The sequence below is a fragment of the Candoia aspera genome, chromosome 3 (assembly GCF_035149785.1).
Source record: "Candoia aspera isolate rCanAsp1 chromosome 3, rCanAsp1.hap2, whole genome shotgun sequence".
Taxonomy (NCBI): Eukaryota; Metazoa; Chordata; class Lepidosauria; order Squamata; family Boidae; genus Candoia; species Candoia aspera.
The window spans coordinates 56,433,686-56,456,798 of NC_086155.1; the positions used below are offsets into that span (position 1 = coordinate 56,433,686).

At 39.4% G+C, this 23,113-nt stretch overlaps 1 protein-coding gene across 2 annotated transcripts in view; it reads left to right on the forward strand.

Annotated features, from left to right (window-relative positions):
* Window positions 1-13,241, forward strand: part of ST3GAL3 (ST3 beta-galactoside alpha-2,3-sialyltransferase 3) — a 260,656-nt gene extending 247,415 nt beyond the window's left edge. For both annotated transcript variants that reach the window (XM_063297799.1, XM_063297800.1), the window contains one exon: window positions 5,000-13,241. In XM_063297799.1, coding sequence (XP_063153869.1) covers window positions 5,000-5,089 — 90 coding nt within the window. In that variant the 3' untranslated portion in view covers window positions 5,090-13,241. The remainder of the gene's footprint in view (window positions 1-4,999) is intronic.
* The last annotated feature ends 9,872 nt before the right edge of the window (window positions 13,242-23,113 follow it).

The window sequence follows — 23,113 nt, forward strand, 5'->3', positions numbered from 1 at the left end:
TCTCCTCCTCTATCACATTGGAGTGCAGATATAGGCCTAGGGAATTTTCCATTTGCCCATGTCACAAAACCTTTAAATTTATCAAATGCCTCATCTTTATGTTTTAAGATGTAGATAAATATATATCTTGAGAAATCATCAATGATGGTCATTGCATACCTTGCTTGTCCAAGACTTGGAGCAAAAGGACCAATGTCAGAGTGTACAATTTCCAAAGGTCTAGTTGTAACTCTGTCACTGTGCTTACTCACAGGAGCTTTTAGTGTTTTGCATTCTTTGCAAACTACACAATCTAAGTATTTGTCACAGGGTTTTATCTTTAGGTCAGCACACAGCTGTGGCATTGTGCTATATACTTGAAATTATCATGACCAAATCTCCTGCCCATCAGGTGTACACATTGGTCATGATATGGCGTGTTGCCAACTGCAGCCTTGCAGCTTGGCTTCCTTGCATTTTGCACAATGTACAAGGAGTCTTTTAATATACCAGTAGCACATAATTTTCCATGTTTACGTATCTCACAACCATTTTTCTTAAATGTTATGATATACCCTGTTGCAGCCAACTGTGCCACAGATAAAAGGTTTGATTGTAAATTTGGCACATACAACACACCTTTTACAGTTTCTCCCAAGCAGGATAAGTACAAGTCACCTTGTCCCATAATTTTGGTCACAGACCGATCAGCCAAAGATACACTTTGTCTTTCAATTTTAGACAGTGACACAAAAGAGCTTTTACAGTTACATAAATGACAATTGGCCCCAGAATCTAACACCCATACATCAGAATTACCCTTCTTAGCAACCTATGCAATTTGGGTTGTCTGAAGAGCCTTCTTCTCTGTTGCCCTTGTGTTCTTCTTCTCTGTCTTTCTACCCTTGGGTCTCAAGGCACAGTCTTTCTGCAAATGTCCAGCTGAACCACAAGTGAAGCATTGCTGGCTGGCTAGCGCTGTGGCCTCAGCTTCTTTTCCCTTCTTTTCTGGTACTGCAGCTTTCCAGAAGAGATGGGGGGGGATCTTTCCTCTCTCTTCTCCCATTCAGCGAGTAAGCGCTGTGTAACATACGATGGGGTGAGGTCTGCTTCAGGCATAGCCTCCAGGGTACAAATCAGCGTGTCCCACGTTGCATTTAGTGAGGACAGGAGGATATAGGATTTTGTGAGAGGTGTAAATTCCATTCCTCTCTCCTGCAACTCAACAAACAGCTGCTGAATATAATGCAGGTGCTCAGGAAGGCTATCTCCTTCTGCAAGGTAGGCTTTGTACAGCTTTTTTGTCAGGGTAACTTTACTCCCTGCTGTTGCCTTTACATACAAGTCTCTCAAAGCGTCCCAAAGTTGCTTTGTAGACTGCATACCTCGCATGTGGACTAGCTGATTGTCCTCAACTCCCAGGATAATGGTGGCTCTAGCCCGCTCATCCTGTCTAAGCCATTCAGCACTGGGATTTTGGGGGGTTTGCTCACCAATTGGCAGCCAAAAATTCTCTCTGCAAAGATACATCTCCATCTTCAGGGCCCAATTCAAATAGTTGGTCTCTGATAGGCGCTCCAGAGGCATCGCTGAGGGCTGGGAGGTAGCCATGGCTTCTTCCTTCTTTTGCAAGTCACCTCAGCTGGCTTCTTTGTCCTGTAGACCGGCAGTTGCTGGAAAATCTCCAGGTGGCTCCAAAGAAAATCTTCACAGGTCTTTGCTACCTGCCTTTAAATTGTGCATGAGGTGTGGAGCTGATCTCTCTATTCTCTCTGGGTTTTACTGGGCTTACTGGGCTGCTTACTGGGCCCATAACCTGTTGGCAGAGTGCTAGAAAGCATTTGGCCCAGGAGAGATCAGAAAAGTCACACACCAGGCATTTCTATAAAAATAATTTTATTTACAGAAAGCAAACATATTTACAGGCTCTCAGTGAGAGCTGCTTAACTCTCTACATGCCTACACAGAAGGGAAACTGAAACTAAAACAAGTCCAGGCAAGTTCTTCTCCCCAGGTGCAAAAATTAACATCCGAAAAGAGGACAATTAAATTCAACCTCTTCGCCCAGCCAAAATGATTAGTTACCATAGTAACCTTAATCTGTAGTAGAAAACATATTAACAGTTTGCAATAGCAGGAAGGAAATGTTTCTGCAGCTGTCAATGCAATGGATGTGACACCGAAGCTCAAGGACCCACGGATAAAGATTATTGTTGTATGCAGCTTTTCTAACTTGGTCCCAGTGTCTGTTAGAAATTGCTTGGCATTCACGTTCCAGCTGTCAGTTTCTATCAGCTGAACAAGATGCCTGTCTACCTCAGTCGCCCTTTGGGAATTTCCTCACTCCTCCCAACAGTACCATTTAATTATACTTGTATAGCAGCAGGCACTTGGCCTCAAAATTAATAGCTTTGCTACAATTGTACTGTTCGACCAGAGGCATAGTAGGTTTCTTCCCCCTTTTCTTTCTTCCCCCTCTGTATTTGATCAGAATCTTTGTAACAGTGCCCAAGTTTTCAACTATATATTCATAAAAATATGATGATACCAAGATGCTGGGGCACGGGAGGTTTAATGAGATGCTAGCAACCTCTTTGCTTACATAATCCTGCATGTTGTATCTGAAAGAACAGGATTTTTTAAAAATCTAAGGCAAAATATTTGTTTCTACAACATTGAATCAATGCTGATTAAAAAAACCTGAAGCCTAAGACTAAAAAGCTTGTTCCAGAAACTCATCTTGATTTTAACACTTTTCAAAACCTGTAATTGATATATGTATCTCAGGCAGGTTTCTTCCCAAAGAAAATGAGAAGTTTAGGTGAATTTTTTTAATCTTGCAGAGAATTCAGTATTTATCCTGGTGATCTCAGTCTGCCTCTGTTGCTACTCTCTGCCAGCCATGGCATGAGATAGTGATTAACTGTCTTCATGGCCCCATAATAACCATGTCTGAAATATTCTGCATGATTAACCTATTAGATACAATGCAGCTCCCAGCATTCTATGGTCAATTTCTTTTTGCTTTCTAATATCCCAAAAGAAGTAAATGAGATTACTCACAGAGATATAGTAATTGGCTAATGCAAGATTTAGGGGTGCAAATGCAGAAATTAGAAGTGGGCTGAGTGACTTAAATGGTAGAAATTCAAACCACTTGGGAAAAAGGGAATTATTTTCTTAGTTTGGGGGTAGTTTCATTCTTTCTTTTAAGTGGGAACATTCATAAATGTGTATTAGTTGTTTCTGTATATGAAGGTTTATAGTAGTTTGAAACATATGTGGAATAATGAAGACAATATTAAGGGCATGAGAAGAAGCTCAAGATCTGGAAAGAGGGTCTGGAGATCAGGGGACTATTACTACATTTACATACTTCATATACTTTATAAATAAAATGGATGAAGATATTGGTTTCATCTATTTAAATACATGGTGATGGGGTGATCCAAGAGATTGCACTAATCAATCTGAACATCTTTGCACCAAGCTTCTAGGGAATGACAAGCACCAGGGTTACTCTGCACAAAGAACTAAAGCAAGTTTAAAGCATTAAATTCTAGGACAGATCTTTACGTTTCTTCCAACAGGAGCTCCCTGAAATTGTTGGAATGCGACCTTTTGAATCCCAATTTTGTACTAGTACCTTTTGGAAATCAAGTTCCTAATTCATAGAGAAAATTAGATTGTTGAGAAAGCTAACAAAATAATGAAAAACTAGGGCTACTGGATCTGGGCTTAGATGACCACTGGATGGCAGTTGCTGCCTAGTGATCATCTGAATTTTTGCAGTCCAAATCTAGTAGCCCTAGAAGAACATCACCACCATAACTTTTAAAAATTTAGACTACAATTAGGGTGCAAATTGAGTTCTAAACCTCTCTCTCCCAACTCTTTTTCTCTGAATGTACAGTGCTCGCCCTCTCTCTGATCTCTTTTTTGATGTGCACCCAGCACACACACTTTCCTTCTCTTTTCTCTTTTACCTGCTATTTATTCTCTCCCCTCCAGCTATCCAGTGCTGTTTCTGGGCCCTGCATCTTCCTTAGCTTGTCTATCAGTGACATATCCCATTAAACTGACATATCAGTGGGCAGGCACGGTAACACATGAAATGCATGAAGAAATGAGTGCAGCACTCCACATAGTAAATGAGATGGGAAACAGGGCGTACATTGAAAAGTCCTGTATGAAACGTATGGGTCTGGCTCAATATTTTTACATAGGAAAAATCTAAAAGACATGGGTGCTTTAATTTCTTTCTATGAATGTTTTATTATAAAAGCTAAGTTCTGCAATTAATTTCCATAAACAAAAGTAGCATGTTGATAGCTCTGAAGGTGGTAACAATTTCATATTCTCACATTAAATATCTATGGTTATCTTATTTGAGTTCTTTCATGTCAGGTCATTCCTTTCTGCATAATATCAAATGCAGAACAAAATACAGTACTCTTTCCACCCATGTATTGAAGGGGAAATTGCACTGTTTTTTTCCTTTTAAAGCTATCCTACAGAAACAAGGTGGTTAGCATTTTAAATAGTATATAATATGTGCTATATGACCCCGGTGCATATGCCCCCATTAGACAAAATATTTTATCACGCTGTTCTTAGATCAGCCTTCCCCAATCTGTTACTCTCCAGACACAGTACATTAGACTAACCTCTCATCACTCCCAGCCAGCCAGCAATTGATTTTTTGAGTGAAAATGATGAGAACTATGGTCTAGCACATCTGGAAAGCATCAGGTTAGCGAAGGCTGCCTTAGATTTGTTAAAGTTAGTTATTTCCTCTAGCACCTATATGTACCATGTTTGTATGTATGTAGAGAGGGAGAAATTTGTGTCATGATCAGAAATGTGAATGATTGTGTTTCTGTTTGATGGAAGGCTTGTCTTAGGCAACCTCTTGACTTGGACTGTGTGCTCAGAACCTTAAGTATACCAGTTGAAGAGTGATCCTTTTTTCTCTCTTCACTGTCCTTTACCCCTCTCTCCCCCGCTCCACTTTATGTAGTCCTGGACGCACAACATCCAGCGAGAGAAGGAGTTCCTACGAAAACTGGTAAAAGCTCGAGTAATCACGGACCTCACCAGTGGAATCTGAAGAAAAGCACAGCCACTGTGCTGGAGAGCACAGCCACATGTATCCGGATAAGGACAAGGGCAGCGAGAGGTCTTGAGCCAGAATCCCAGCTTCTTAGAGATGCCCTGTGTCTGTGGATCGTCTCCCTGGCTTGCTTTGTCTGCCTGCATCGGGGCCAGCAGGGGAGCAGCAGCTCTTGGTTTAAGAGGGCCAGCCCTCACTTGGAACTGCAGGAGGATGTTTTGCTGGAGATAAAACGTCAGTGGAAAGAAGAAAAATAGGCCTGTGAAACAAAATAAATTTGTGCCAAGCGGAAACAGGAGCCAGGCCAGATGCAGCAGTGTTTGAATGTAGAAGACGTTATTTTTTTTAATAGCAAGAGATGAGAATTACAATAAATATATCAATGGGCAAAGTGGAGCCTAGCCTTTGAACAGGCCGGGTGGGACGCTTCCATTAGCACTGCATCCAGCCTGTCCCTGGGCCAGCCATGGCCCCTTTGCAGGGTCTCAGCTCATCCAAGGTTTGTCTGCTGTTGGTGCTGCTATAACGTCAAGGTATTGTGACCTCTCTTTGCTCTAGATGGAGCAAATTAGAGTTCTGTTAGATCTTCGGACTCCCTGCTTCTCAGGGGGTCTCCACTGCTGCCACTGTTCATCTGGCTGCATTTTTACACTATCCAGGAAGCTCACCTCATTATGTTTAGGGGACTTAACCTGATTTGCAGGTTTACCACAGATTCTGCTGGCAGATAACCCAGTATTCGTTTTCGTAAGTATCTGTATCATGCTTCTGAACAGTATGATACTTTTTCTGTTCTTGTTTCTTTGGAGAAGGAATAATTTATTTTTGGATAAGAACCAAAACTGTCCTAAAATATGAAGATTTATCACTGTTTATAGTGCCAGAGATTCATTCTACTATACTTAGTTTATGAGAATAATACCTTGATAGGGTGTAGATTTTTCTGTACACTATGATAAAAGATGACAACTACCTTGTTTTTCAGCTTCCATATGTCTGGTTTTGTTTTGTTTTTTCCAGACGATTTCTACATCCCTCTCTATTCTTTTTAAAAGAATAGCAGGGACTCTTTGTTACATCTCTGCTCTTTGTTTCAAATGCAGTATTTGCACAAGTATGTACTATCTGTATTGGTAAGATTCGAAATACACGTTTGAGACCCAGTGGTGCATTTCAGTTAATTAGCTTGCCTTTCCTTATATGAAGAGGATGTGAGAACCTGGCAACTCTTCTCATGAAGACAGAGCTGAAGAATTCTCATCCTGTATAGGTCAAGGGCACAGCTTGCATTCAGTACTGTGAATATGCATTTTGCTTGCTCAGTGCCCTAAACTAAGATAGGAGGTTCTTAACAGGGCACTGGGTACACTGCCAAATAAGCAAAGTTGAGGCAGTAGCTCAACTGTTCCCATAATTATTTTTAGAGATGGTCAGAAACTGGAAAAAGTACAACTCTATAATAATGCAACTAGTAATGTAAAAGATCCTACACAATCACGTAGTAATGTCTTTGCAGAAGAAGTCTACAATATTGGCCTGTCTGAGTAATGTGGCAGTGTACCCCAAATGTGCAGTTTTCATTGCATACATACTTCAGTATGCCTGCTTGAATGGCGGAGGGTAACTGCTTTATTTGTTGGCCTTCATAGTCTTGACAGACCCTTCCCAACCAAGAGTAAATTTTAATATGTCTAGAGTATGGGCCTGCAACTAGCATTTCTAAACAATTTATGTAGTTTGCTGCCCCAAGACGTTATGATGGTAACTTGTAACTTTAAAATTAGATAAAATAAGTACAGGGAGGATAAGGCCATCCAATAGTTATTATGGTTATATGGAACTTGCTGATTCAGAGGAGGGGTACTTTGAAATATCAGTAGCTGAAGAGCAATGGCACTATATGTTACTACCTTCATGCCATGAATGTAGGTCTCCTGGAACATCTGGCTGGCAATTGAGGGAAGCATGGTGCTGGGCTAGTTGGGCTTTTGATCTAATCTGATGGAGCTTATCTCCTTAATCTTATGATTGGAAGCCAATATCTTTGAATTTTACCCGTTCTCCATTTATTCGCTATGGACATGTCCTTCTGAAGGAGGATAAGCATAGAAATATCGTTTGGCCACACCAGCAAAAGTTGGAATGGCTCCACAGGCCTAAGGAATATAGTATTCACCTGAAAGACTAGTTTTTCCCTAAATAATTTACCTTTAAAACAAGATTCACTTAGATGGCAATGGAGATAAATTCATTTTGTTTTTCAATCTCCCTTTTGGAAGGAAGGGACCAACTTTTGTATAAATATGGTACTTGAGTCACTGAGGTGTTTGGGTGGAGCTAATTGCAGCACTTGTATCAGTGTATATGTTTCTTGGATTACATGTTCTTTTTCTGTGTCCTTTTCTCACTGGATGTTGTGAGTCCAGGATTCCACACTTGTCGGCAGCTAAACATCCACTCTCCAAACAGTCAGGATGGGTTTTGTACTAAAAGGAGACAAACATACACAAGGAAAACCTAGAGAGAAAGATAGATAGACAGACCTCTAGGTGGAAGCAAAGTAACATAAACCAATTGCTGAGAGGAGGCTCAGGAGCCATCTCCACCAAGGTGTTTATGGTGCAGGAAGCATACACTTCAGCCTCAAACTTGGCATGCTCTTCCAGATCACTCTCACTAAATGCAAAAACAAGATACAGGTCTTGCATACCTTATAACTGGGCAGCCTGTCATTCAGTCTTCACCTGCTGAAATTCCCTCTTTACATAAAGGTTTGGGAGCCTATTCTCTTTTGCATCTGGCCATTGCATCTAATACCCATGCTTATTATGCACTTAATCTGTCATCTAATCAGTATGGCTCACATTTGGGGGTGGAGGGTTGGCTGCTGCTTGTATATATTATTACTGTTACAGCAGCCAGATTTTCTGGATTGTCGATAAAAGTGTATTTCTATAGCAACAAACGTATATAGAGCTACCATCCCCATTACTTATGTTATATGAATTTTTAAAGGTTTGAGTCTTAATCTTTGTTTTAACTTCTAGCACCAGAACCAGTCCAGATTCTTCCTAAAACAATTAACAGTACATATGAAACTTCATTACATATAACCTAAGGCTAGGCCTTAGTTCTTTTTCTGTTTCTCTCTGACATTCATTTATCAACTGGTTCAGCATCCTGTGCTTTAAGCATACAGTGTATCTTATTAGGATGCTTCTTGCAAGCCTTTTCATTGTTTTGAATTTAGCTCATTTTAATGCACTTCTGTTGTGAGGTTTTCTGCTCCAGTTATTGCCAAGTTCTTCCCAAAACATGAAAACATGCATGCAAAAAAAGATTTTTTTTACCTATACGGCTAGTTCTGCTTTTTGAAATTGGTTCACTAGAATGAAAATGGCAAGACTAGAAGCAAGGAGTACTTCACCTCCCAATACTCTGACCTAATCAAACAATTTACTTGGATCACTTCCTGCAACTGGCTTTGCACTATGTTCTCCAAAAAACTTGAAAACTGAAAGGAGGCAGAATTGATAAAGCATTTCATTTGCATTAAATCAAATGAGAAATTTCCAAGAGAGTATAATGGAAGTTTCTGAAAAACATATCATTCTTATTGCAGACCATGTGGATAAAAGTGCTTATCCTCTTGCAGATCCAAAGAGACTACCACTCAGGTAGCTATTGGAAAAAACTGGAACTCCTTAGAAATCAAACTCGTAGTTGGGCTTATCTTGCCCAAATACATCCTTCATTTTCTTCCCATAGATGCATCCAACTGGGGATGAAAAGTTGCAGGGGAGGAAGGTGAGACTGTTACCTGACTAAACCTTGTCTGATTCAGCTAAACCCCTAGAACCATGTCCCAGCAAGCAGAAAACAGAAGCTAAAGGTGGGGCGGGGGGGACATGAATGTAGCAGTGATTTTCTCCTGGTTTTTTTTTTATGTCAAAAGAACATGCCATTGCAATGTTGCCTTCTTATAGGGGTATGCAACCCACATGTGGTCCCCCAGCATCCTACGATTGCAGCACTGAAATTTGACAGCAAAATGGCTGAAACGTTGGTACAGAAATTTTAGTCCATTTTTAGACCTTTTCTGGGAATTAAGTAAGAGCAATTTCATCCCCAACAATCATCCCCAAAGATAACAAAGGTGGCCCAAAGATTTACCTAACCCTCTATGTAAACAGTTGGAGGTCTACAACCTTATGTCATCATCCATGAATTCAAAGGCAGAAGTAATGGCAAGCAGTCTAAACATAATTCCTGCAAGTATGAATAAAAGAAAATTGCATGTATGACAGCACTCTTCATTTGGATGCCATGCATAGAATAATAGAAATGTGGAGTTGGAGGGACCACAAGGAGCATCTTGTCAACCCCCTGCAATGTACAGGAAAACCAATTAACCCATCCTCAAGCCTTGGCTGTCCAGCCTCTTCCTAAAAACCTCCAGAGATAGAGAACCCACAACTTTTTCACTGCTGTACAGATCTTACTGTCAGGAAGTTTTTCCTTATATTTAAATGAAATCTAGGTAGCTGCAACTTATACCCATTGTTTCTGGTCCAAGTTTTTGTGGCAATGGAACATCACATTCAAGTTCAACACCAAGGCTGTCATGGTTAGCAATCTTGCCAAAAGAAACATCTGACATAGTATGTACTTCACACAGTGCATGATTAACCTGTGCTATTCATTACCACAATATGTGATGATTACAAACCTGGGTGACTTTCAAGGAGATTGGATACATTCATAGAGGATAGGTCTTTCAAAGACCATTGGTTTGAAGACTCAATGTTGCCTTTGGGTTGGGGTAGCATGGTTTCAAATAATAGTTGGAGCAATAGTGGAAGAGGGGCATGTCTGCATCTCCTGCTTGTGAACACCTCAGAGGCATCTGATTGGCCACATTGAGAAACAAAAGCACAGGACTTGGCCTGATCCAGCAAGACTGTTCTAATATTCTTAAGATACTATATGAAAAACCAAGTAAGCTAGCATAACCTTTAGCAGGGTCAAGCTATTTAGTGAGATATTGGAAACTTTCCTTGTGGAGGCCAAATATAAAAAATGAAGACTGAAAATATAAGTCATAATCTTTCTTTAAGACCAGCAAGCAACCCTCAAAGCACTAACTATTAAATGAATGGAGGTCCCAGCAGAAAACAACAACAATCTATCAGTTGGGAAAATTCCAAGCGGCCAAATTCCCACAAGAAACCAAGTAACTCCTCAACCTGATACCAGAAGCTCCATATTTTAGGTTCAAATTGGTGGCAGAAATATTGTGCAGATCTAGACAACCACTATGGATTGATGAATGCCGGAGATGGCATTGGACTCTTAATTCTAACCCCCACTTAAGGATAAGTCTAATGCTTCACTGAATTCCTTATATTCCAGTAATTCATTACAGTATTTACGTAGATCATAAAACCATATCCAGTATCAGAAGTCTGGAAATGCTATTTTTTTTCATTCCCTAAAAGATTAGGGAAATCAGAACCATTCTGGATCTTAAATGCTGAATATATATTTGAGCATTAAACATTTTGATAATGGTAAATCTGAAGTTAATCATAGTGTATCAGAATATGACTGGCTTTTATTGATCTTTTAGAAATATATCCCAATATCCCCATCTGGAATTCCTCCATTTTTAAACTCCTCATTTTCAGGACAAAATGTTTATACTAGTTCCAAGGTTCTCTCTTTAGTTCTGGTAACTTATTCGCAACCACAGGGTTAAGGACACATATGATCTTCTTGGCTATATCACAAGTATTTGGAGTCTATCAAGACATCAATAACTGGATTTTTTTGTATAGGGATGATGAAAGGAATTATACAACACTGGAAAAATAATCTATACCTGTTTTCCAGCACTGGATTGGCAGTGTATGTAATCAAGAGAAATCTGAAGACCTGGGGGCTTAGATGATATTCTTAGATGATATTCAGGAAAGAGGACTGGAAAAATAAAAAATACTGCAAATCACTGACTGGCTATCTAAGTGGTACTGATGGAGGAGATTTGGTTTCTGAGTCTATCTAGATGATGGGCTGCTGGCATAAAATGGATTATGCCTCACAAGGACTGGTAAAAAAATTATTTAGTGATCCTGATTAGGCTACCTTTAAACTAAATCCTGTGGAGATGGAAATTAAACATTGAAGTGAGGACCTCAGATAGACTTGTACACTGGAGACAGTGGAAGCATTCCTGAACTACAGCCTCTTTAACCACTTTAAAAAAAATCAGTACTCAAAGTTAATGGTCATTGTGGTCTAGAATAGGAAATAAACCAGATGAGCTTGAGCTCATTATACAGAGCAGCAGATATGATTTAATAGGTAAAACATAGTGAGATGACTCCCATGATAGAAGTACAGCAATTGAAGAATTTATTTGATTCCATAAGAATACATTTTTAAACAGGGAATTTGAATACTTCCCAAGCTAATTAACATCTTGAGCTAGTCATTATTTGACCACCATTAAGGGACTAAAGCAAATTATATCTCTACCACACTGGCTTGCCTGGACAACCATTATTCATTAGAAAAGGTGTCTGCTTTGAACACAACCTCCTATTCCTGTGACTCTTACTTCCCTCCCAAAATGAAATTCCCTCAGTGAAATGCACAGGAAAATGGGAATTTCTTGCCTGAGAATTTTTTTCCCCTCTAAGATTCATTGAGGTAATCACACTTACTGCTTCATGGGATCAGCAAGTTTAGTTGGGATCACAAGCAGAATTTTGGCTTCTGCTGATAGATATTTGTGAAAGATTATCAGTGATTCCTGAGATGCTTCCTCACCTGTTCCCTAAATAAATGGCCATCTTGTTGTATATATAGTTTGCGGTTACTTCACCCAGTTCTGTTAAGTGTCTCATATCACTTGATATATCAACTTTCTGTTCCAACAAGGAGCTCAGAGGTCTGCATTCTTCCACTCTGAGGTTGGGCAATCCTGCTTTTCATTTCCAGAGGAAGCACCAGCAATTAGGGAAGGTCTTGGTAAGCTCAGAAAAACAAAATTTTGCAGACCAATTCCAGAAAAGCTGTTAATATGTTTAGGATTCAACTGCCTTTCTTTCCATTCCATTCATCAGGTATACTTCCTAGAGCAATTGAAGAAGTCAACATTGGTTAAGGTTATGCTCTCCTCAGCCCTCAGTCCACCTCTCTTTCTGGGCTAAGGTTGCTGTGATTTCCATGAGGAAAAAAAGTCTTCGTAAACTACAGCTACACAAATAGTGAAACTGAATGTTCATGTTCTTCATAAATCTTCCTACATTACATTCCATAATTACATGAAACCGAAAATAATTATTTTTTTCAGGCTAACTGCCACTTTAAGAACTCTTACCTGATTAATCAGATTTGTGTATGAATAAAAATAGCCCTTCCAGAAAAAATATTTTTTTGTTTGAAGTGGTGGGCATATGTGTCACAGCACGAATCATCTTCACAGGGTTATTTTGAACTGTTTGAGCAAGTATGGGAATATGTGGTCCTCCAGTTACCGCTGAAATACACCTCTCCATTAAGCTAGCTAGCATGACTAGTGATGAACGATAGTAGGAGTTCTGGTTCAGCAACATCTGGAGGATCCCTATTCTCTTTGCTTAAGGGAGAAAGGACAGTCCCCTTGTTAAGATGTTCGGTGACTCCTCCAGGCTGTTGTGGGAATGTGGCAAATCTTTCTTACCACAAAGATTTGCTAGCTTAGGGAGCCTGCAGGTCTTGACAGGATGGGAAGATGCTTCTCAAATTTGCTGAGCCTCAGTATGAAATGCTTGATTGCTATATTCACCATGTGCCCCATTACCATTGTCTATAACCCCTTTCTTTCCATATCATCCTAGAGGTCAGACGTATTTGAGGGAGCAGAGTTTCTGTTGACATACTTTTCAGAGAAATTGAATCAGACTGGGGCGGATGACAAAAAGGCTCACTCTTTTAAAAGGTTTAGACAATGGCATACAAAAAATGCATTTATTACCCTGTGGCTTCTATTTTATGAACTTTCTCTGTAAAAAAAAAAAAAAAGGAAGTGGCAAAGTGGCATGTGTGGGCTTCAAAATCATTGTGTTATATTCATACCATGGAAGCAATAAAAAAGTGAAGAAAACTTTCTGGTTCCTCTTTTCTTTTCTGCTCTCTGAGGGCTGTGTAGGCTGCTGTCTCAGCAAACCGTTGCTCTTAGTACTTTACGTAAAGAAGCAATTTGTAAGTTATAAGGAGAGGTTCCTATGAGAACAGGAAATTAGAAGAACTCTTCCTTGGGTATTTTCTTAGGGTAAAGACAAATGGAATAAAACTGAAAGCCTCCTGTATGTAACTTCTCTGTCAAACAGCAAATTACCCACTAGCTGATTTGAGTACATGGTTTCTAGAAAGCTGTACCTTGTGTTGCTGTACTTCAAAGGAAGTGTGTATAACAATCTAGTTTTTGGGATGTCCAATTGCACCTGTGCAATAAACAATCAGGTGAAAATTGTTCTTAAAAGCCTCATCCTGAGGTGCTCATGGGAGGGGGTGCATGTCAAATAACAATAGGCAGTCAAAGCCCCATCTCTATGCACATGCATGCAATGTTGACACATGTATAAAATGAAAAGGATCTGGATTACTGTACCATGGCTGCCATCTTGCTTGTTTTGACACCCCTCTCCACGGACACTGCCTGCCCTACTCATCCATATCTACTCCTAAAAGAAGGATTTCCCATCATTCTCCTCAATTCTCTTTTGACTGTTACAGAAGTAATTTTGTAGAAATTATTTGGGGTGGGGTTCAGATCCTTTTTGGTTGTTGTTCTTGCCTGGCCTGTATCGTTGGGTATGAGGGCTTTCATTCAGCCTGCATTGCCTTTTTAGCACCCTTTCAGACTGCCAGCTAGATGGTCACTTGCTCTACTTAATTTTTCTGGAAAAGAGCACTTGGTTGAGATCTACTTGTTTTGTCAAGCCTTTACTTAATAGGTCAATAGAAATCATTCCTCATGCTTGCAGGCATCTTGTGGGAACAAGCTCTCACCATGGGCGACTGTGGCTACTTTCACGATGAATGCTATAGCATTGCAAATGCTTTGCCAATCCCACATTCTAACTATTATCAAACCTAGCTACTACTATGCTAACAAAATACACAAATTCAGTCAGCCAGTTGCCACCAAGTTAAGACCAATGACTGCACTGACCCCCAGCAAGTCTCCAGAATAATCCCAAGCTGTGGGATATCCTCCTACAGGTATGTAAGGAATCAATGAAACCAAATAACCAAAGAGAGGGGGAGGAGGCGGCGGCATGCTTTTTAAATGGTTTCTTGCTGGACTCCATTCATATATTTCCTTCTTGATCATATCTTTGATCTTAGTCATATCATTCCCAGATCACCCACTTATTTTGGGCTTATTAGTATGAAGCTGCTTTGCCCTCCAGATAATACTCAGTGCCTGGACTCCAGGTCAGATACTTCCCAGGTAAAAGCCCAAACTCATTGGCTCATTTTCATTCCTGGTCCATGTCTTGATGCCAATATATGTCATCCTCCTTCTGCTCCAATCTCTTGGGATTAATTATTTCACCATGCCATACCGACTCACCCAGTACTATCCATCTTTGGTCCTCTTTTCTTTATCCTTGGAACACTTAATTGTGAGAAACAGAAACAATATACTTGAATTCACCAATGATCATTCAAAGAACTAGTTACACACAAGTCATCATATATTTTCTTGCAATTTTCCTGCACTTTAGGTTTCATCATACTATCAGTCATGTGGTTGTTTATGGGTTGGCATGGGCTGTATAATTCGTACAGTACTGTTCATGTAGGAGTGACAAGCTTAAGCCATATAGTAAAGATGGGGGACATAAATCAATGACAATCCCTTATTTCTTGATTAACATCTGCACAAGCAGTTTAAGCACACACATATCCTGTTTGAAGTTCGGTGCCACTACAAAACATAGAATCAGCGTGAATTCAGTTTTTGTACATAACCCATGACAATAAAATCTAATTCCACTGAGAAACAATTTTCAAAAGAAAGGCACTGCAAGATGCAGGCAACTGCAAAAAGACAGAGTGGAAACAAGCATGGGTGTAATTAACATTCCTATGAACCAAGTTGAAATTTTTGTTGCTTACAGTGAATCATAGGAACAACACTGATGAAATGGACTAATAATCTTCCTGTCATGTAGCTTTAGTAGAAAGCCAGTCCAGTTCCTAGGTAGCTGAGAGCACTGTATTGCAAATGATGAAGTGAGTTCTAGTCCACAAAAGCTTATAATACTTTTCCTCAGTCAAGTGCCTCAGGATTCAGATGTGCTAGGACTGCAACTCTGAGAATTTGTTGCATAGCTTTCAGAGATTATTTATACTGAAATTGCACAAGAGTCGAGATACAAAAGGAAAGTAGAAGATAACTACTAATAAAACTTAAAGTAAAAACATAAAAAAAACCCTTTTGATAATGCATTCTCCCCTTCCCTTCCATTTATTTGCCCAACTGCTGACCACCTAAATATTTGAACTGTACTTTGAACATTAAACACTGGATATTATTGCTAGTATCAGATTAAATCATTTCATCTATTGCTTTTTAATTAGTCTCTTAACTCTTTTCCTAAAAATCATACTCCAAATGCCTGTATTTGCCTTGTTATGTAATGTGTCATATACAAGGAATGCATTCCTGTGTGAATTTAGCAAGGCTTGTATTATGAATATATACTGTCAGTTTCATCATTGCTGCACATTCTCCAATTTTGGTCTCCCAATCTTGTATCATTGGCAAAGTTGATATAACTTCTTTCTTATCTGCAACATACCTAGCTGTATTGAATCTGTGAAGTTTCTGCTGTTACTAAATTCAATGTGGATTGAATTTCTGGACAGTTATTATCTAGTGCTGTGCCTAGTTAAGTCTGACAGCCGTATCTACCTACTAATATTCCCAAGAATATGGAATGTGAGTCCACATTCTGAGATTAAGTAATGGCTCCAGATCCTTTTGCATCCCTGCTGATTGCAGATCAGGGCACTAATGCCTAGCTCCATTATCAGAACCAAGTTGTTATCAAATGACCAGTTGAAGATGAACCAACTAGCCTAGCAGCTCCTGTCTTCAGATTCACAATCAATATATTTTTTTGCTTTGCTGGCTGGGGAATTCTGGGAGTTGAGTCCACACAGCTTAGAGTTGCCAAGGTTGAGGAACCCTGATTTACAGTATTTGGATGACTTGCTTATTTATTCTGAGGACTCTGCTGTCCATTACCAAATAAGTTAGGACAACCCTTTAATGCCTTCATGATTACAGCCTCTATGGTTAGCTAGAGAAACACACATTTGAACTGCTTGCATTGGATTGCTTGGCTATTGTATTTTCTCAGAAAAATCAAATGGATCCAAGTAACATACAATCTCTTCCATTTTTGGAAACTGTCTGCACTATCAGGGTTTGCCTGATAGGGTTTTCTGGGTTTGCCAATTTTTATCATAATTTGTTCCTAGTTTTGCTCTATTAATCACTGACTCACCTTACCAAGAAGATGGTTCCCTTTAAGTCCAATTATGACATCCAATAAGCCTTTCTTTTACTTGTAGCAAAATGGCTGAGCCCATATGGTGGAAGCCTGAAGTCTCAGATCTCCTCTCCCAAAACTCCCTGGGTCTATACAACATAGTCTTGCCTCTAACTGGGACAGTGGCTTGGTAATTTCCACTGTCACCAGCTATCTTATAGGCAAAGCCTCACCTGGTATCCACCTCCTAACCAGAGTTAGGTCTTGCTGGTGATTAAAAGGTCAAAAAGCAAAAAAGGTCAAAAAGCAAAAAAGCAAGAAAACTTCAATAGTGCATACAGCTTGGAGGCTTGTGACTATGATTCATCCTCTCATTCTTGCCTTGGAAGCTAGGACAGTCTCAGCCCAGATGAAATCAAACTTTTTTTAAAAAAATAAGAAAATATAAAATATAAAAGGCTTTATTATAATGCAAACTTTCAAAGATGAAAAGGATAACTTCCAGAGCTGTCCAGCTCATTAAAACAACTGGTTAAAAGAAACATACAAAATAATAGGAAGTGCTCAGGCAGACCACAAGATGGCCCAAACGTCTTGTTAAAAATAGGCTGACCGTACGTCCCGTTTTGAAAGGGACAGTCCTGTTTTTTTAACATTTCCCGACCGTCCCCTCGTTTTAATATAAATGTCAGTTTTGTCCCATTTTTTAAAAACATTGGAGTCATTATTGGGAAAAGTGGGGAAAAATTGAAATTGAAATTGAAAAGGAGGCTGACTTGGCAGTAGTTCTCAATCCGGTAGAAACTTAGAGCGGGAACCGCAGGAACAGCTGATTGGCGGTGAGCAAGAGGAAGAGTCGCTGCCGCCAATCAGTGCAGTGGAAGACGGTCGGAAAAGCCCACCCAGCAGAAAAGAAGCCGATTGGCTCTCAGGCCAAAACGGCGGGAATTAAAAAAAAAAAAAGGGCATGCCAGAGAGGAACAAGTTGTCGCGGACAACCGTTCACTAGACTCCTCCGTTCCTGTCCTCCTGTCCCAGCTCACCACCGCCCTCAGCCGTCCTGCAACCTCTCCGCCCAACGCCATCCCTGCACCAGCCTCTCCAGACCAAACCATTGCCACACCTCCCCCTCCTGCACCTTCCCAGCTTACTGTCGATAACTTTTTTTTAATCGTCTTTTTCGTGAATTACATAAGTTTAACCCTGTCCCGTTTTGCCATCCCAATATCCTGTTTTTGACTCAAGGAAATATGGTCAGCCTAGTTAAAAGGGACTGGCTAGATGCTTCAAAATAATGTCACAGATTACAAGAAAATCCTAGAGAAAATTTGATGCCTTTATGCACAGCCTAACAGATGGACAAATTACTAAAATGACACACTCAGTTTCATCATTTGCACAAACAGGGGCATTGAGGAAGTTTAAAAAAATAAACCTCAAGATGGCAGTCATGACTGTATGATTGAAGCCCCACCCCTATTGTTGACAAATGAATAAAATTGTACCTACATTAATATTGTGTGCATGTACAAAGGAGTGGGTCTTCAGACACATCACAAGTGCCAACATGACTTTTTTTTTTTACAATCCCCCTCCCCCATGGATGTCCCTCTGTATAGAGAAATGAGAACATTAATTTGCACACATGACTAAATGTTTTAACCTACTTTTTCAGTAATAGCTGATCCTTGAAATATATGTTCCTTCAAATTTTCCAGACTTCCTTTTTCTTTAGATTCCAAACCTTAATCAGAGGCTTCTGGGGAGATGGAATCCCCCCCCCTTTTTTTCTTTTTTTGCCCCCCAGTCTTGGTCCACTGCTTTTCCCAAAGCTCTACTTCTTGGTTTAAAATAATGCACTTCTTCAGTCTCCACTAGAGGGAGGATCTGGGACTTTGGGGGGCATATCTCTTTAGTGGGAATGTATATTCTTTGGCCAGCAGCCTGCAGTATTGTGAAGGTCTGGGAAGCAGGCACATCCACAACACTAATCAAAGAGGCATCCACTTCTCAAGTCATAATCCAGATCTCACCCATCCCTTTGTTATATAGGCTGACTTTTCCCACTTTTCCTTGGGAGCCATGCTTCAAAAATCCACAACAAAGTTTGAGGACAACTTCTTTCCTTGCAGATTATTTTCCAGGTAACTTATTCCAGACAGAAGGAATACCAGTATTAAGGAGTTTTCTGCCATCAAAGAAGACTTTAAGTGTTGGCACCATCTCCATCTCTTCAAAAAGATGGAACACCCTATCAAAGTTCTACTTGACTACCAGAAATTGGACCACTTTAAAAAAAGAAGAATTTGAAATACTTACTAATTTCCCAGAGATTTATGCCATATCATGTCAGATAGGCCCAACCTCTTTCTTGTTTTATATGCATTCTTAGCTCACAGGAAAAGCAGGCAGGTGTTTTATAATGTAAGCCAGATTATTTCATACTTAACCCATCTACCTCTCCATAACTTTGGTGGCCTGACATGAACAGACCTGTTTCTTCTTGCCATAGTTGTTGTTATGCCAAGACCAGCAATCTGTCTGGACTATTGCATCTTTCTGCACAGGTGCCTTGCAATCATTTAGGGTCCCAGGAAGATCAGAAAGGATACACCGAAAGGGCTACTCAGATACAGAATGACAATGGCAGATGAACAATACATCCTTCATGCCCTTTGGCAGTTCCAGCTGCAATACTCTTCCCCCAGGCAGTCAGCTAGGACAAGAATTGAATCCAGCACATGGGCAGTTGCTGGGAGGTTGTTATTGTGCCAAGTTAGAGTGTGCTCTTCTTTAATGAGTGTGCGTGTGTTTGTGTTTGTGTTCACATGTTTTAATATATGAGTTTGATTGTTAGCTGCCCAGGGTTATATTGTGTAAGAAATAAATCTTTCGAATAAATAAATAATACCCTCAGAAACCCAAACTACCTGACTCTTCATGCATTTCATCTTTGTTAGCTGTTCTTACTCTGAAAAAGAGAGGGGCTGGTTTGGGAAAGGGGAGGGAGACGAGTGCATGACTAATGGGGGCCAAAAAAAGACAAACTGCTCTGCCTAAAACTGAGAGGGAGAGTTCAAAATGGAAGAGACGGGCAGTGGGGGAGAAGGAATTGAAGGGAGGGAAACTTTCCAACTTCAGCCAAAGAAGATACGGAAATGCCCTTCCTCCTGAAATCCAAGGCAGGAAGATGGATAGTATAGATATTTGAAGAGGGGAGACTTTATTTATTTAGTTATTTATCAATCAAAGTTGTCACCACCCATCTCTACCCATCAGAGGTACTCTGGGCGGTTTACAATAATAATAAAACAATACATTTACAATAAATTTACAAGATATAAAAATACAATATTTAAAACATTTATCAGATCAAGCCAATGAAGAAATGGAAATTAGAGAAGCATAACTCTCTCGTCTCCTACGACCACAGGGAGGAATTGTCAGTCCCAGGGTTTAAATCCTAGGCCTTTCCTCCCACTCTTTTATGTCTATAGATGTTTGGCTTTTCTTTTCCTAGTATTGAACATCAGAGACACCTGTTCCATGTTGGCCTAAGAATCATTCCACCCATCTGGCCTGAGAATCATTTATTCCCATCTTGCCAGCTTCAGCCCTGGTATCACCTCCCTTTCTATCTCTCCCTTCCTTCCCTTTTTGGACCTGAAGTCACCAGGTGCATCTCATGCTCCCTCCCTCTGGGAGATGAGAATCAGTTATTCTTAGGCCAGTCAGAATCATTCTGTAAACATGGATGAGGTGCCTCCAATGCTCAAGGCTGGGGAAAAAACAACCAAAAGTCTATTGATTCAAAGGGTTAGGAGAAAATAGCATAGCATAGCATAGATGATAGATAGATGATGATAGACAGACAGACAGATAGACAGACAGATGATAGACTTCTGTGTTCTTCAGTAGGCAGAAGTGCATAGATAAGACTTTTTTCTTATATTGAATAAAGCAACTCATCTAGTCAGATCAAGTTGTGAAGCTTCTGCTATTACTGAATGCATGTTTTTTGGAGAATTGATATCTATTGCATCATTATGATGATTATCTGACTATACATAACAAGACAATAATTTTTTGACAACTAAAGTAACAAAAAATAGGGAAACTATTTTATTAGTCTAGAATGACATAGAAGAAATAGCTAAAATCAAATGGGATTCAGGGAAACTTATTGAGGATACCAGGCTGGGAAAGTCAGACTTGTTACAATACAGCAAAATTCTCTTTATAGAAGCACGGTTGCATAAAATTAATGAATTTGTAATTGAAAAAAATATCAACAACATATTTTTTTTCTTTATGGCAGGCACCAGTCACAACAAAGACAAAATTAGTAATTTTAGAGTATAATCTATCCATTGTTTATTAATAAAAATTCAACTGTGTTGGTCAGAGTAGTAATTCTTTCCACAAACCAAAAGACGCAGATTTTTTTTTTTGAAAAACTCTGTAAATGGACTAACTCAGCGACAAGTAAAACTTGATATCTATCTTTTAAACTGGTTTAAAGTGATAGGCACAAGCTAGTTATAATCCTTAGAACAATATTACAAGGTCTGTCAGTACAACTGCTTCCCATCTTGCTAAGAATGAAAATGGCTTGCCAATGCTACCCAATGAGTTTGTGGCAGAGGCAAAATTCAAACCACAGGATTCTTAATTTGCAGATAGGTCCTTCACCACAACACTGCACAGTTTTTGCTTAATTCAGTAACACTTTTGCTCTTGCTAGCCATATATGCAATATTTTAAGTGATATGGTATGGTGTGGGAAAATAACTGGAGCATATCTGAGGGATTTGCTACTTTGCTGGATCTTTAATTGTTCATTAATAGCAATCCATATTTATTTACACTATTCATCTATTGTTGTTAATAAGAAATATTACTTTATTTTTTTATTCATGTTCTCTATAAAGATAAAATATGTGTGACATATATTGAAAGGTCAAAGAATAAACCTCTATGAAAGCCTAAAACATGATAGCTTTATGATAGTAAAGCCAACCTAGCCAGTCTGTTAAAATATAATTAAAAATACGGAACAAAAAACCTATTAAATAATAATCCATAGATTATCTATATACATACCCACACACACACAAATAAATAAGCTGGTCAATCTTCCAATTGTATGTTTCTCATACATTCAAAAAAAAAATTCAGATCTATTCTGTGAGCTTTTAACATTTCTCCTCATGCATTAATTAACCTTTCATTAATCAGATATTAGATCTGAAACACTATTTCACAATCAATGTTTTTAGAAGCATCAGAATTGCACACAACGCCCTTGCCAGCCTGATTCATTAAAACAAACACCCAAGTAATATTCACAGAGGATTAGGAGTTTACCTAAAAACATTCACATATGCAAGTTTACCTCAGAGGAATTTAAATTTCTGACCAATTCTACCACATGGGGACAAAAATCAGCTTGAATTCTACCATCCAATTCTATCATTTGGTGGATCACACACTTGGACACACACACCTTAAATAATAGGAGGTTAGGAACCAATGACAGATGACAGTAAGGGTTTTCCTGTATAAATACATTTGATGAGAAAGCAGACAAGGCTATTGTACGTGTACTGACAAGAATTAATGCCTGTAACATGTTTCTCTTAAACCTGTGGGTATTAATTTTACAGTTTAATTCTATACAGAGTATAGTGGTATTTATTCCTTCATAGGTGAGCTGTGAATAGGAACTTCCAAGTCCTTTCTTTAGATGCATTGATTGGTTTTATTGATTGATTTTTGTTTATTTAACAGCATTCCTACACTCCAGAAGAATGCAGTCTAGTGTGAATGTTTTACTACTATTAGGAGGAGGAGTGATTATGCAGTGCTTAAACTAGTCTTAATGGGACTTATCACATTTGGGGTTACCACATTTAATGAGGCTGTAATTTGTAATAATCTGCTCAACTTCTTTAAAGAGTTAAAAAAGAAGCATGCTTTTAAAAAGAACATGGAAGGGAAGAGGAGAGTGGTGCTTGTCACCAGTGACATCACTAGCGCTCACCAAAATGTGCCTCTGGCGTGTGGGAACTGCATTCCACACCTTCCCTACTGCTGCAGTTGATACGCTGTCTGGGAGAAGAAGCATTTTTTACTAGAAAAAACAATTAAAAGCTATTTATTCCTGGGAAAATATTATTTCCCTACAACATAAGTGGTCATTTGAGTGATGTTCAAAATGTCAACTGAGTTTTGGGTAAATCAATTAGATAAGCTCTGTGAATTCTTGACGAAGTTATGATGGTGCTGAACGAGGGGACTTATGAACTGTCTGTGAAGTTGTGGCTGTCACAGCATCCTTGCTCAGTGCCTGACTTGTGATTAAGACATCACATTGAACTGCGGTCACATGATCTCTATTTCCAATGTTCCCTGCCAGCTTCCCACAAGCGAAGTCGATGGGGAAGCCAGCAGGAAGTCGGAAGTC